We start from the raw sequence: 14,803 nt of genomic DNA on the forward strand, positions 1-14,803 counted from the left end.
CAGGGCTGCCCCTCCATCCTGTCTCCTTCACCTCTGCCCCGCCATCTCAGTGCCCTCGCCTCAGGGCTGCCCCTCCATCACAGTGTCATCGCTTAAGGGCAGCCCCTCCATCTCAACTCCTTCACCTCAGGGCTGCCCCTCCATCACAGTGTCCTCGCCTCAGGGCAGCCCCTCCATCCCATCTCCTTCACCTCACGGCTGCCCACCACCTCAGTCCTCACCTCAGGGCTGTCCCTCCACCCTGTCTCCTTCACCTCATGGCTGCCCCTCCATCCCTTCACCTCAGGGCTGTCCCTCCACTTCAGTTCCTTCACCTCAGGGCTGCCCCTCCATCCCTTCTTCACCCCACAGCTGCCCCTCCATCCCTTCTTCACCCCACAGCCGCCCTTCCATTCGCCTCCCAGGGCTTCTCCTCCACCTCACGAACCTGCGTGGGGTTACAGCCACACAGCCCCATGCCCACCATTGCCAGCCGGGGCCATCATCCCCCTCGCCCTGCGTCCGAGGAAGATCCCTGCTGAAACAGCCCCAGCAAGGTCCAAATAAAACACTGCCATTAATACCCTCCATAACCACCTAACTCGGCAGCAAAGCTACCCTCCGTCACGCTCAGCCAGCCATCAAACGGCAACCCGGAGCAGGCAGCGTGCTAAGCAAACGCCAGGGAAAATAGGAGGGGGCGAAGCCGTACCCTCGGTCCCCGCGTTCCCTCGGAAATTGCAGCCCATAACGGGCTTGAAAAAATAAAATAAAATACAATAAAATAAAATCACAGCTCACTGTCCCCAGCGCATCTCACACACACGTCTGCCTGGAAGCCCTGCCTGGGAGGATTTACTACGGCTTGCCTCCCTCCCTCGCCGGCCAGCCCCCATTTGCTTTTTTGGACCCTGGCAATCTGAGCTTGAGTATTTCAGTTGTCCAGTTGCCAATCAAAATATTTGAAGGAAATGTTTATTTTCTTCTCGAAATCACACCAGCTGCTGCACTAACTGAATAAGCCCATTTAGCTGTAAGAATTTAACCATTGTAAGAGTGAATTGAGTCCCCCAACTACTCCAAAATCTGACCCAATCTATCAGCGGAAATGTCAATGTTTTGGATGGGAGTTTGGGGAAGTGTGGAATGTGTATTAAATAAAAGCCATGTAAAGGTCAAAGCCCTGATTAGTAATGCCACTGTCTCCTCGTTAGGGCCGTGCTGCCCTGGGGACCGCGGAGGCCGGGACACACCCTGGTATTTAATTGTGCAGCTGCAATTTTGCACCTTTTTGAGGACCCCCAAGTCCCCCCCTGCCCCGGCACGTGGAGCCGGATAGAAACAGGCTCTCAAAGCCACTCAGCCCCTTTTCCAGATAAAACAACCATGCTCAAGTGACATAGCTGCCTTCTTTTCGGCCTTGGAGACAATATGGGTCTTTTCTTGGGTGGGTGGCAAGGAGATAACACGCAAAGAGCTGCCTGTGATGGGGGCTGAGCCTCGGATGGTTGGAGGCAAAGCCGGGCAGGGTGGCCAGGGCTGGTGGGGAGCATGGAGGTGGGGAGGCTGGTCTGGGAGGCTGCCGACCACAGAGGTTTCTCTGGGTGTGTTCAGCCACCTCCTTTAAAGACCATACTGGGTTTGGGAGCTGCCTTAGATGGACTAAAACTGGTCCCTGTGCCCGTGCTGGGTCAGGACCTGCTCAGAGGTCCCCGGAAGCCTTCATGGAGCCAAGGCAATGGACCCTTCAAGATGTTTTAGGGATTAGCAGCACTGAGATGCATCCATCCCAGCAAAGGACTGGGGGCTTCCCCTGCCTCCTAACCCAGGAAAATCTCTGTTCTGCCTGGGGAGAGGAAAAGGCAGCAAAAGGAACATCAGGACCTCTCCAGTGCTGCAGGGCTCAATGTACAGCAGTAGGAGGAGATTATCTATCATCTGTGACATCTGGAACCTGAGCAACTCCACAGCACCCAAGATATCACTTTCTGGTCCCCATTTTAGAGACGTGGGGAACATGCAGTGGCTCACTGAATAAAGTCGGCGATAAATCTAAGCGTGTGTGTACGTTACACAACACACACAAATCACAATACCCATAGTGTGGGGTACACACAGAGAGAATAAAGGAAACTTAAAGGGAACTTGATAGTGTGGCACTCTCCAAGTGCATAGAATATATAAATACCTTCAGCCTGGCCATATATCACCCTTTTATTTATATGCATATACGTGCCTTGCAAAATTGTCATGAAAAATATAGCCCGGGGGAAAAAAAAAACCTCCTTTCCTGTCTTATGCCACGATGATTGACGACAATGTAAACACTAATGATACTTTATGCTTATGTATATAATACGTGTGCATGTGTGAGACGGAGCGGGGACAGAAGTTCCCTCTCTGTATATACCTTTGCCTGTTTTTTTCTCCACTAGTTTCTGTGATGCTTGGACCTCCATCTTGTCTTTCAGCATTTTTCTGACCTCTCTTCCTCTCTGCTTCCTTCCCCTGATCATAACGGCTCCATCTGGGAGCACGGGGAGGCAGGTTGCCAAAGATGGAGAGAATCTGCTCTGTCCGGGAAGGTGCACGAGATGCATCTGATCTCTTGAAGACCCAGCTCATCTCTAGAGAAGGCACCGCTCTCCTCCCACCCACGCATGCAGGCACGCTCTCACGCCTCTGTCACACATGTGAACGAGTTCATCCGTTTCCAAGCCAGAGCCAGCTAAGAAAGAAAATGGCCCCTTCCTCCCACCCCACGAAAAATAGAGCAAAATTTATTTGGGGGGGGAGAAAGGAGGGGAGGTGTTGAAAAAAAAAAAAAAAAAAAAAGAGGGTGTGAACAGCATCCGTTGTTACACGCCCATGGAGGGATTGTTCTGTATCTGATATAACCAGCTCACAAACTGGGTGCAAGAACTTCCTCTGCCGAGTTTGAAAAGGAAAAAAAAAAAAACACAAACCAACAACGCAACACCCAACCAACCCCAAACCAAAACACAACAACACACACGTCGCTTATCACAGCATCGCCAGGCGCCACCTCAAGATTGTGAGCAGCACCTTGGCTGCTCACTCTTCTCATTCCCTTCCCGTAGCCCGCGCTGCCGGGCAGACACACGCTCAGCCCCGGTGAGCATCGCAGACCTTAACACTGCTCTCCTGGCTCCTCTCCCAGCACTTTCAATCAGACCCCAAATATGCTGGGCAACAGCCTCCCTGTCTATCCAGGCGGGCAGGGCAGCGAGGCAGGGAAATTCCCAGGTATTCCCAGCTCAGTGAATCACTCACCGCATCTCAACCTCCATTGGGATGCTCCCAGCCATTCATCAGACCCTTCTGGGGAGGACCCTGCTTCTGACATCCAGTCTGGGCCAGTTCAGCCCCATCTCCTGTGCCAGCACTGTCCTTCATAGCTTACATTAGCTCCTCTCCCTCCCTGATGTTTACCCCCTGGATATATTTATACAGAGCAATCAGCTCTGCTCCCAGCCTGCTTTTTGCTAGACTAAACAAGCCATGCTCTCCCAGCTTCCTCTCCCACCACAGCCTCTCTCTTTCCCCTCGCCATCCCTCTGCCCACATCCCCCTGCCCAGCACACACCCCATCGCATCGGGGCTCCATCCCCGCCTCTCCATCCCGCAAAGCTAATGAATAAACTAACGGTGCTAATTGGAGCGGGTGGGTGGGCTGGAGGGGAAGCGTTGCCTTGATTGCAGGCACTCCCTCTGGCCTGCCTGCGCTTTGCTCTTTACCTGTATTCAAAGGGTATTAAAAATAATAATAATAAAAAAAAAATAATTAACAAGCCCTGACTACATAAAAGGAAGTTGCTGGATTTACAACCCAGCCTGCAGCTAGACCACCTTGCCTGCCGAGCAGGTTTGGGCCAGGCCAGATCTGCCATGGGAAACCCACTGCGGAGCGGCAGGGCTGATGGGGGAGAGGCTGGTGGGGTGAGAGGAGATGGGGCTACAGCCCTGCTCTGCTCGGTGGCCAGGCTGACGGGGGAGAGGATGGTGGGGTGAGAGGAGATGGGGCTACAGCCCTGCTTCGCTCAGTGGCCACGCAGCTGGGAGACACAGGCAGAGCCCTCCCGCAGCCGTAACCCCAGGCCGGAGCCTTCCCAGGGGAAGTCTGAGTCTGGCAGTGCAGATCCCAGTATGTTTGAGGATCCCAGCACATCTGCTCTGCTCGGTGGCCACGCAGCCGGGCGACACGGGCAGAGCCCTCCCGCAGCCATAACCCCCGGCCGGAGTCTCCCCATGGGCAGTCTGAGTCTGGCAGTGCAGATCCCAGTATGTTTGAGGATCCCAGTATGTTTGAGGATCCCAGCACATTCAAAAATCCCACTGCGTTCGAAAATCCCAGCACATTTGAGGATCCCAGCACATTCAAAAATCCCACTGCGTTCGAAAATCCCAGCACATTTGAAAATCCCAGCACATTTGAAAATCCCACTGCATCGAAAATCCCACCACATTCGAAAATCCCACCGTGTTCAAAAATCCCACCGCATTAGAAAATCCCACCACATCCCAGAATCCCAAAGGCAGGATGGCAACCCTGCAGCCTGAGGGCAAATTCAGGCGGGCTCCTTGCAAGCTCCTCTGTCATTTCCCTCCTCTGCTATTTTGTAGGAGCTGCAGCCCTTGGGCACCCCGAGCTGCGGCCGGGGGACGGAGGCGGCTGCACGTCAGTGGCAAAAGCAGCGGTGGCGGGTGCCTGGACTCTCTCTCGGGGCCTGTGGTTCATCTCTGAGCCTTCCACGCCAAACACATTTAAGGGACATCCACCGTGCAGCGGCCAGATGTAATTGAGAGGAGCAGAAAAGCAGTTTAAAGATAGGCACAGAAGCCTGAAAGCAGGCAGGAAACCCATCTTAAGCGTGTTCCTTCCTTTGAGGCTGAAGCTGAATCCCACAATATGTTTTCTTCCCACTAATGCTCGCCTAGCTTCCTTTGGAAACAATTTAGCCGCTGCCCATGGTAGAATGTTTTTATCCATTAAGAAACGGATATTTTAAAGAAACCATAAGTCAATCTGGACAGGGATTAGGAAGCAGCAATTCAGTGTATTTGCTGGGCCCATAATTCAGGACCTAACCTCAGAGCAGCCACGTTGCATTTCGGAAACAATAGGGCACTCGCTGCTTATGCCAAGAAGCTTCTTAAAAGTAATGTAATACTTTAAAAATGTATATTTAAAAAGAAAAAGGGAGAGAGATTTTTTACTTTAAATGCATATGGTGAGGCATTCTGCTGATGACTGGCCTACGTTAAAAACCTCGCGCTGCCTTTAAGTAATGGATTGGAAATCGAGCTGGTTAAAGCTGAGCAGTTTCCAGATCAGGAGATCTGAAAGCTCTTCGCCAGCAAAGCCAACGTCTCCCAAACCCTTCAGCAGACACCGAGGCAGGGAGAGGCAGGATGGGGATTACAAGAGGATCCAGCTTTTTCTCCTCGCCCCTGTGGAGTCCAGGGAATTCGGTGCAGGGTGATGTGAAGCACATTAATCGAAGCAGCTCGCTCTGTTACTGAGCAGATCAAACTGAAAATCACTTTGCAATTGTCCTCGTGGACGCGAGGCCCCTACATGTTGCCGGACAATGCACACAATTGCTTTTGAGTGGTTGAAGATGTTTCCACCACAAAGCTAGAACCCAGGAGCCGGCTGCGTGGGCGGTCCTCCTCTGTTGCAATGGGAATCAAACGGTTCAGCATGAACCGCTGCTGAAACAAGGGGTGAGGGAGAACTGGGGGCTGCTCAGACCATGAGGGAGAACTGGGGGCTGCTGGGACCATCCGGGGTGAGGGAGAACTGGGGGCTGCTGGGACCATCCTGGTTCTCCTGGGGAGGACACAGGTCTGTCCCCATCCCACTTCCCCCGGGGAGGACACGGGCCTGTCCCCATCCCACTTCCCCAGAGCAAAGGGGCCCCCAGAAGTAGCTGAAGGCGGGCAGAAGCAAGTTCCTTTAACATCTTGCTTCACTTTTGAGAGCTACTTGATTTTTTTTTTTTTTTTTTTTAAAAGAAGACAAAACTTGAAATGAAGCAAGCACGCAAGGCTCTGGCTTTGCGTGCCCCGTAATAAGGAACCATTTCGAGCCATCCTAATGACAGCTTGCTGTCTCGCTGCGGAGACGGGAGAGCCGGGATTTCAAAACCTCAGATTTTCCAGACCTCACTGGAGAAGTATCGGGCCAAATCCTCAACGGGGGCAAACAGCTCTGCTCTGCTGAAGCCAGGGAAGCGGCTTCATGAGGGTCTGCCTGTCCTACCTGCCTGGCTGCTGGGCCAGATTCTCATCACGGAATCAGCTCAGAATTACTCTATTTTCCCTGCCAAAGCAGTGGAAATGGGAATGAAATCTGGTCTGTGGAGGGATGCTAATATCTGTCCCATTTGCAGACAGATGTGGGAAGGGATCGATTCTCTGCCCATCTGCACCAGGGCGAAGTAAGACTGAAGGCACTGAAATTCCCTGATGCTGGGCAATGGGAAACCAGCAGGAGAGCAGGATTTGAGCCCTCGGCCGTGGTGCTGAGCACGCTTCTCCTCCCATGTTTCCTGGCATGCCCTTCAGAAACGATCGGTTTTCTCTTACCGGGAGGTTTTTTGGTTTTGAGACCATTTAACCTCAGGACGATCGTTTTACATGGGGGCTATTTATAACCTCCAGGGGCTGCTTTACTGAAAGTCTTCTGCAAATGGCCGAGGGCCAGATTCTTCTCCCATTTACACCGGCGTCCTTGCCGTGATCTCCACCGCGGCCACAGCCTTCGCTCCCGAGGAGGAAAGACTGGGATGAGCCAGAGCAAACACATCTCCAAAGGATCTCAATTCCTCCCAAAGACCAATGCTGTCTCCTACGTGTCTGTCTGCTTCACAGCCCAAACCCCACGTGCTGTGTTCAGGGATTTGAGGTGCCTGAACCTCCCCCCTGTCCCCCCCACAAGCCTTCCTCGGTGGCCGAGGCTGTTTCTGGGCATCTCACCTCCCCAGCCTGGTTTTGCCAGAAGCGGATTAGGAAGCCTTTGCTCAAACTGCTTGGTCAGCAGAAAACCAGGAGGCCAACCACCTCCGGCACACGAGCGGAGAGCTGCCGGGCGTAGGTGCTCTCCGAGGAAAAACCTGCCCCTCCATCCCCCTCTTCATCCCTGTGCTGGGATGCAAAGATGCTAGAAAAAGGTTGGGAAGCACCCAGGTAAAGGCTGGCGGGGGCTGGATGAACTCCAGCCTGCCCTTTTCGTCCCTCCTAACCGGTATCTCGTTATGCCCTTTTTTTGCTAATCGGCTTCTCGTGTGTGTTACCTAAGAACGTGCCAAGTCGTGAGAATTACAGGCCTGTTAACTCCCCTGTTATTCTTGGCACGGGGCAGGCTCCACTTGCTGGGGTAAAAATTATGATCTTTGTGAATAAGCTGTGTGTGTGAGAGAGAGAAAGAAGGGGTTTTTATTATTATTATTATTATTATTATTATTATTATTATTATGATTGGTTATAGCCAGTGCTGTGTCAAAAGGACAGGGCAGAGATGAAAATTACTGAGCTGATCCTGCTCCCAGTTACGCTGGGAAGAACCCGCAGTAATTTTCAGACAGTTCCTCCGACTCGGGAGCGAGGGAGCCAAGAGCAGAGCGTGCACAAACTGCCTTCTGCAGCATTCCTGGTACTCTGGATCCACTCCGCAGGAATGATTTTCGATGGCTAATTTTGTGTGTCTCCACTCCTGCTGTCACTTGACATTTGGGAATTTGGCAGGGACGGTAGCTTGTGGCCAGCTTCATTTTTTTTTTCTTGTTGAATTTGTGTCATCACCTGATTCTTTCCTCCAAACGACGCTCTTTGGGTTTCTGGCACTACAGGGGACTGGGCTAATTTAAAATACGCATCTTTTTTTTTTCTCTTCCCCCAAGAATCTCTTTCTTTATTATGCAGCCAATGGGACGAGCCTATAAAATTCTTTCTCTCTCTCCCTCTTGCTTTTTTTAACAAAAAAATCAAATGATAATCCTACACAAAACGCCCGGCTTCTTCTCATAAACCATGCTAATATCAATGAAAATTCCAAGCATAAAGATTTGCATTTCAATGAGAAAGAAATTAAATTTTCACTGTAATTTGGGGTTGGGAGAAGCGGGGCAGCTTTTACAGTTCAGGTAACGTTTTCAAACATGTTTTTGCGCCCGAAACACCCTCTTTTGCCAATGACACCGAGGTTTTTCAAACATCGGCGTCGCTTCTGAAAATGCAGCGAAACTTTTCAGCCTGAACCTTTCCAGTCACCAAAGCTTGAAAAGAAACCTGCCTGAATACTATCCCTTAAATCCTGTTAGTATTTCTTCCGATTTTCAAAGGAAAATGACTCCAAAATGAAAAATGCATGGAAAAGGAGCGCGTTTCACGTGCAGAGAGGGAGAAGGGTCTCTCTTTATGCATCATGGTGGTGTCTGGCTGTGCTGGGATAAATCCAGTGCAGGGCAGCTGGATAATTTCCAACACAATGCTTAATGGGGAGGGCTGAAATTAAGGTGCATGGGAATGAGCAGCCCAACCTCTCCCGGGTAGCTCTGGTGGCAATTCCTACCTCTCTCCTGGCAAGGAAGGAGCTCCGCGATGCAGATTCGCGGGGAGCGCCCCGGGGCTCGGCTGCGCCGATGGCAACTATGGGAAGAGCAAAAGCTCCCTCTGTGTGTGTGTGTGTGTGTGTGTGTGTGTGTGTGCGCACGCGTGCGGCCGTGCAGGTGTGCATACGTGTGGGGAATTATGCTGGAGTCGGGTTGATGGATCACCCAGACTTGGCATAAACACAATGCAACAAGATAAGAAGCCATTTGGATTAGCATGTAAAGTATAAAACACCCTTTCGAGTTGACGCTGAAGCGTCTACGCCTTCGTGTCAAAGAAGCTGCTGGATTCAAAGCACGTTGCTCTGATCTCCCTCACGTTCCTGCTAGAACTGCTCATTTTTTCATAGAATCATAGAATCATAGAATCATTGAGGTTGGAAGAGACCCTTGGGATCATCGAGTCCAACCATCTCCCCTACTCTACAAAGTCCTCCCCTACACCATGTCCCTCAGCACTGCATCTAAACGGCCCTTAAACACAGCCAGGGACGGTGACTCAACCACCTCCCTGGGCAGCCTATTCCAATGCCCATTCCTAGATCTAAACCATCGCCGGGCGAAATTGCCCGGGTTTACGATTTAGTTTGCTGATTGAATGGGTGCAAAAAGGCTTCCAAGGTCAGGAAACCCAACCAAACCCTTGGTCTACCCCTGAAGCAGGTCTCCTTACCCAGGGGAGAGCTGGACTCCAGCCCTAAAACACCATCCGGAGGGAAGCTTGTTGGGCCGGGAGGGCTCCGTTCCCTGCCCGGCCGTGTCGGGAGCAGGAAGGTTTGGGGTGCGACGCCAGGCTGGGGCACCCAGCCAGTTACCTTGTATTGGAGTTTGAGCCTGGGACCCAAAGTGGCTGGGGGTGCTGAGGGATCCGCGGGCGTTGGGTGTTGTTGGGGTGACTCTCATGGATTGGCGCAGCCGTTCCAGCTCCCCGTAGCGGTCGGTGAAGGGTTTGGCTTGGTCTTCTAGCTTTTGTCTGTGCCCTGGAACATGATAAGAGAGTCTGATATCTAATCAGTTCCCCTTTGGCTAGAGCGCCCTGGTTAAACACAAAGTCAGCGCCGTCTCCATCTTCACAGTTTGCTATTATTCACATGAGGGTAACGCATGGTGGCCCCACCAGAGATGGGTTCTCCAGGGGCTTTGCATGGCACACACGTTGGGGAAGACCTCATGGTTCAGACAGACAAAGCCTGCTGAAGGAGGGACACCAACAGGAGGTCCCAGATCATCCAACAAGCCAGCGTTGGATCAAGGATCAGGACGTGGGCACTGGGTCAGGGTGCCCTGTGCCGTGCCCAAGGGACCAGCCTCCAAACAACAAGGGGAGACACACTCAAGGCAGGAGGAACCCCATCTCTTGGCAGGGTGGTGACGGAGGAACCAGCAAGCAAGATGTTGAATTTTACCTATTTTCTACAGGATTTTCTCAGCGCGTAGAGAACAAACTCTCGTCTCACTCCAGCCCCCTCCCCAGCTCTGCCCACCCGACGGGGCAGGGCTGGAGAAGGTGGAGGAGGAGGGATGGGCACAACCAGCCCCGGTACCACACCTTGGCCATCTCACTTCACTGCTTTCTCTTCCTCTTTTCCTCCCCGTCAAACGGGCAGACTATTCGCCTACCTCCCCCAGGCAGGGCAGCAACTAATGAGCATTTGTAAAGCACTCCCAGCTCCTTAGGTAGCAGCTGCTGGAACAGGGCAATAATTATTAAATTTATGCTAATTGTCCCGAGGCAAGAGGCGCATGAAATACACTTGATACATAACTTTCGCATTTTACTATATTAATCATCGCCGAACGGCTTCACTCTCTCTGGGCCGGATTCCAGTCTCAGTTACACCCGCACAAAGCTGGAGGGACTCCAGAGAAGCTGGAGCTGCTTCAGTTTTACATCAGCTCCGGGTTCAGACCTTGGATTCTCCTTGTTCTTTACCTGCCACAGCCAAATGGCCCTGCAAACACCCCCAGAGCTCATTGCACCTGCCGTGAAAGGACCATCCCAAGGTGGCAAACGCCTTATCCCGGCGTGATGGGGAGCGGAGCTGGAGGGCACCGGAGGTGTGCAGGCACGTCGGGGAGGCAGGAGAAGAGCTGGGAAGAAAGCCTTCTGCAGCAATCCTGAGAGCTGAGCCTTATCAGATCCAGCCCAACATCCACCAAGTCAAGCTCAAGCTCTCGGTGGCTTTTAAGAAGAAAAGCGACGCTTTTGAAAGGCGCAAAACGCAGCCACCTCTTGTTCGCACCCCCCCCTTCCCCCCCCACCTCACATCTGCGTAGTGTGAGCTCGGTGTCAATTTATAGCAAAGTCACAGAAAGTCCCCAGACTTCCCCCTCTTTAAATCTGATGTCTGATATCTTCTGATCTGGTGTTTGCTCAGCTCCTCACGTTCCTCCTTGCCCCGTCTGCAGAGACGCCGGACAGCTCGGATGGGGAGGGAGAGCATCGACTCCAGGAGGGAACTGGTGCCTCCAGCTCAGCTCCCTGCCCCAGCATCACTCCAGGGGTGTCCCAACATCAAACCACCCCCCGCCACACTTTTTGAGGGGCTGTGACCCTCCCCTGGGAGCTCCACATCCAGGTGAGCCCCACCGTCCCCCCCAAACTCTATAACCCCCAGGCTCCTGGGTGGGTAAAAGTCCAAACCGACCAAGAAGGTGCTGATGCCAAAAGAGCAAAACTTGGTCAGGACGAACTCCCAGCAGAAAGCAAAAGCCAGCAGTGTTCTGAAAACGGTGAAGTAAACCAAGGAAACCTCAAATCAACACCTAAAACTATCCCCCCCCAATCTCTGCGGGTCCCTGGACCTCAGGAACCTCAGCGTTATCTGAGGGCCTTTGGAGACGTGCGCTTCATCTGTCACATGGTGTTTGTGCTTTCCCCCAGGGGGGACGTGTGTGCAGTGAGGTGTCTTGTTTTGCTCCACATTTTATAATTTCAGCGTACGTTTGAGCACAGAAGAAGAAAAATAGGTTTGCCTTTTCCCTTTAACCCCTTTTCTCAGACAGAGCTTAGGGGAGAAGCCAAAAGGACTTCAAAGAGCGAGTCCCACAGAAATTGAAGGGAAATTAAATCCTCTGCCTCCATCTCAGCTGAAACCCTATCCCGCGGTAGTATCTGGCATGTGATGGAGAAAAATCCTGAAAAATAAATCAAGTGATCCCGGTGCTGATAATGTTTTCAAAGATTATTCAGCCGTACGACTTCACCCAGGGCTTCATGTGGCTGCATCATGCTGCAGTGTGGTTGCTCGGGTCCCCGTGCTGTCTGAACCCAAACGCAGCCCCGCAGGGGTTTTTCAAGCCTCGAGCAACCAGCAGCGCCGTGCTTACACCCTCCAAAAGGGGGCTGGTTTGTGGGGAGACCCAGCAATTACCAGCCAAAACCCCAAAACCCTGAAACTACCCTGATAAAAAGAAAGTAGGAAACTCGATGCAAATGTTCAGGCAAACGCGGGGGCTCGTTTAAGAGTGAAAATGGTGGGGTCAGGACCCTTCCTGGCTCTCCTGAACGCTCTCTGGTTTGTATCCCACCCCCATCTCCATGGGTTGGAGCCAGCAGTGCTAAATTGTGTGGAAGAAGGCGGCGAAGGAGTTAAAAACCACCATCGTGGACTGCCAGCCCTCTTTGGTACAGGCTGTCTCCCCAGGACTTCCTGCCGCTTGTCACTTAGAGCTGGGGACGTCAGACTTTGTCACGCAAGAGAGAATTGCTATTAATGGGTTTCTTTCATCAGAACGACCTGAAGCTTTTTAATTTCTGCAGCGGTTGGCTTCATTAAAAGCCCTTCCCCATCTACCCACAGCTGTCACGGAGAGGAAACCATTGCCGTCAAGTGAACAATAGCTCATACCTTAGAGAAGAGGAAGGTGGTTTCTAAGCTTAACCCAAGGACTGACTCAAAGCCTCCCGAAGCCAGTGGGTGGATTTTTCAATCGACTTCCAACCACTCCAGACCTCATCCCAAGAAATCTGTCGGAGAAGTCTTCATCACCCCCACCTGTGACTTTTTTGGGGGCATGAAGCCCACCGTTGGGCTGGAGCTTCTTGCAGCCCGTGTCCGGCTGTGCCAGCGTGGGCTTTGCAGGTCAATATTTATGGAAAGAAGAGTCCTTAGCACTATAAAACCATGGCAGCTACTGACCTGAGGCACTTCTTGTCAACAGCTCAAGGGTTTTATCACTGGATTGGGTTTCCGAATCAGTTAACTCCGATATTGAACATGACATGATGTAAACATTGACGGATCACCTACCATCCTGATGTAATAACGAGATCCGTATCAGCATATCAAACAAACCATCCCATTGAACACTTCCCAGCTGGAAGAGCCCACGTGAATTTGACACTTTAGGCCAGTAATAAGAAGCATACTGGAAGTTTTGGGTGTTTCCTTGGAATGCAGACAGCCAAACAGCGTGCGCCGCACTGGAGCTCGGGCCCTCAAAGCCGTGATTTAAAGACATGCTTTCTGCATTAAAACATTTCAAAGACCAAACAGATCCTGCTCTTCCTTCTAAGAGTCTGCAACCTGACGTGGCTTCCTAAGCTGGGATGGGGATGGGGTTTCCAGGCCGGGGGAGGGGGGGGATGTTCCTGGTGTTCACCAAAACCAGCTTATTTCTCCTGGCTACAGAGAATATAAAGTTGATCAAAGGCAGAAAGGGGCTGCAGGAACTTCATGGGTTGAATGAGACCAAAATCTCAGAACTGGCAGATTTGATTTGAAAAAACACCCTCTGGGGTGCCTGGGGTCCCCTGATTTATCTGTGTTTAGATGTAGTTGGGAGTCACAGTTGGGAGAGACAAGGAATGACACTGCTGGCTCTCTGTGGGATCGGATTGGGGTGTCACACTCGTCCCTGTCCCCCATAGCTCTGTGCTACCAAAGGACAGGAGAGCAGATGGTGGGAAGTGGCTTGGCCCTCCCCAGGCGTCTCGCTGCGAAACGCTGGCTGCAAGCTGGAGAGAAGGAAACACGGAGCGTTTCAGCTCAGGGAGGGGATGTTCATTAACACACACATTTGCAGATCATTTCCTCAGCTCTGCCGAGGAGGAGACAAGAACCAGGAGACGGTAGCGTGGGCTGGGGCAGCAGCTCGAGCCGAGCCACCAGTGGCCACTCGTCCACCTTCAAACCAAGGCTCCGAGCGTCCCACCGGCAAGAGCCCACCATCCTCCACCCAAGGCTCTGCCCAAAAATGAACAGCCAAGCCCTACGGTTTAGCTGAGAAGGAGCTCACCAGGAGCAGCCCGTGCACACAACCCAGTGGCTTAGTCTCTACACGTCCGTGAGAATGGACCACAAGAAAGCAATCAGCAGGGGATAAAACTCCGTCTCAATGCGCAAAACACCTTTCAGATCCCTCTGGTAGCCCTCAAAATAGGTACTTCAGAGAGACACGCCAATCCTCTACAGAGGGTTGAATTTTTTCCCAGTCTGAGTCTCGGCTAGACTATCAAGTCCCAGCATGTGCTCCAGAAACAAGCCACATGTGAAACGCCTGTGTTATGGGAACAGCAGGCCTGTCCCTTACAGCAGATGTTGGGCTGGTTTCATCTTTGCACACCTATAACACGGGAGGAGAACATCCCTCAGGTTTTCCCTGGAATCCCACCTCCGGCTCGAGACCCGCCATGGGAAATGGCCGGCCAAGAAGAATTTGGTGGAGGAGCCCCACGGCCAGTGAAAGAAGGGGGAGGACAATGTGGAGGGGAGGACAATGTAGGGATGGGAACTGGGCAGCTGGAAGGGACTCAAACACGACATCTCCACAGAGGATGATGGAGATCTCCACCAAGCTCCGATGAGCGTCAGCAACCGGCAAGTGCCAACGCTACCTCAAGCCCACCTTCTACAAGTCGAAGCCCAGAAGTTCACAGGAGGGAGCAGGAGGAAAAATGTTTAGAAGGGACCGTCTCTTCTGCTGCCGAACAAAGTCAAGCACAGATAGCTCATTATTCACATGTTTGAAGTTGGCTGCTTATGCCATTTGGAAAGAGAATCAGTCACGGCGAGGCTTTGCTTTGGTTTCCTCTGGCTTTCGTGAGACACTACTGCTACTGTCTTCCTCCAGCTTGGAGAGAAAGGGGAGTGTGTCGCAATGCGCCTCGGCTCGCATGTCCTGGCAGAGGATTTACACCGACTCGAACAACGAAAGGAAAATAATATTTAAGGGGGTGGAGGATT

General features: G+C 52.1%; 1 protein-coding gene across 1 annotated transcript in view; it reads right to left on the reverse strand.

Annotated features, from left to right (window-relative positions):
* Positions 1–14,803, reverse strand: part of RUNX3 (runt-related transcription factor 3) — a 114,473-nt gene that overhangs the window by 6,133 nt on the left and 93,537 nt on the right. Inside the window, exon 5 of the mRNA XM_014948667.1 lies at positions 9,431–9,595. Coding sequence (XP_014804153.1) covers positions 9,431–9,595 — 165 coding nt within the window. The remainder of the gene's footprint in view (positions 1–9,430; positions 9,596–14,803) is intronic.

This window comes from Calidris pugnax, unplaced genomic scaffold (genome assembly GCF_001431845.1).
Source record: "Calidris pugnax isolate Ruff unplaced genomic scaffold, ASM143184v1 scaffold162, whole genome shotgun sequence".
Taxonomy (NCBI): Eukaryota; Metazoa; Chordata; class Aves; order Charadriiformes; family Scolopacidae; genus Calidris; species Calidris pugnax.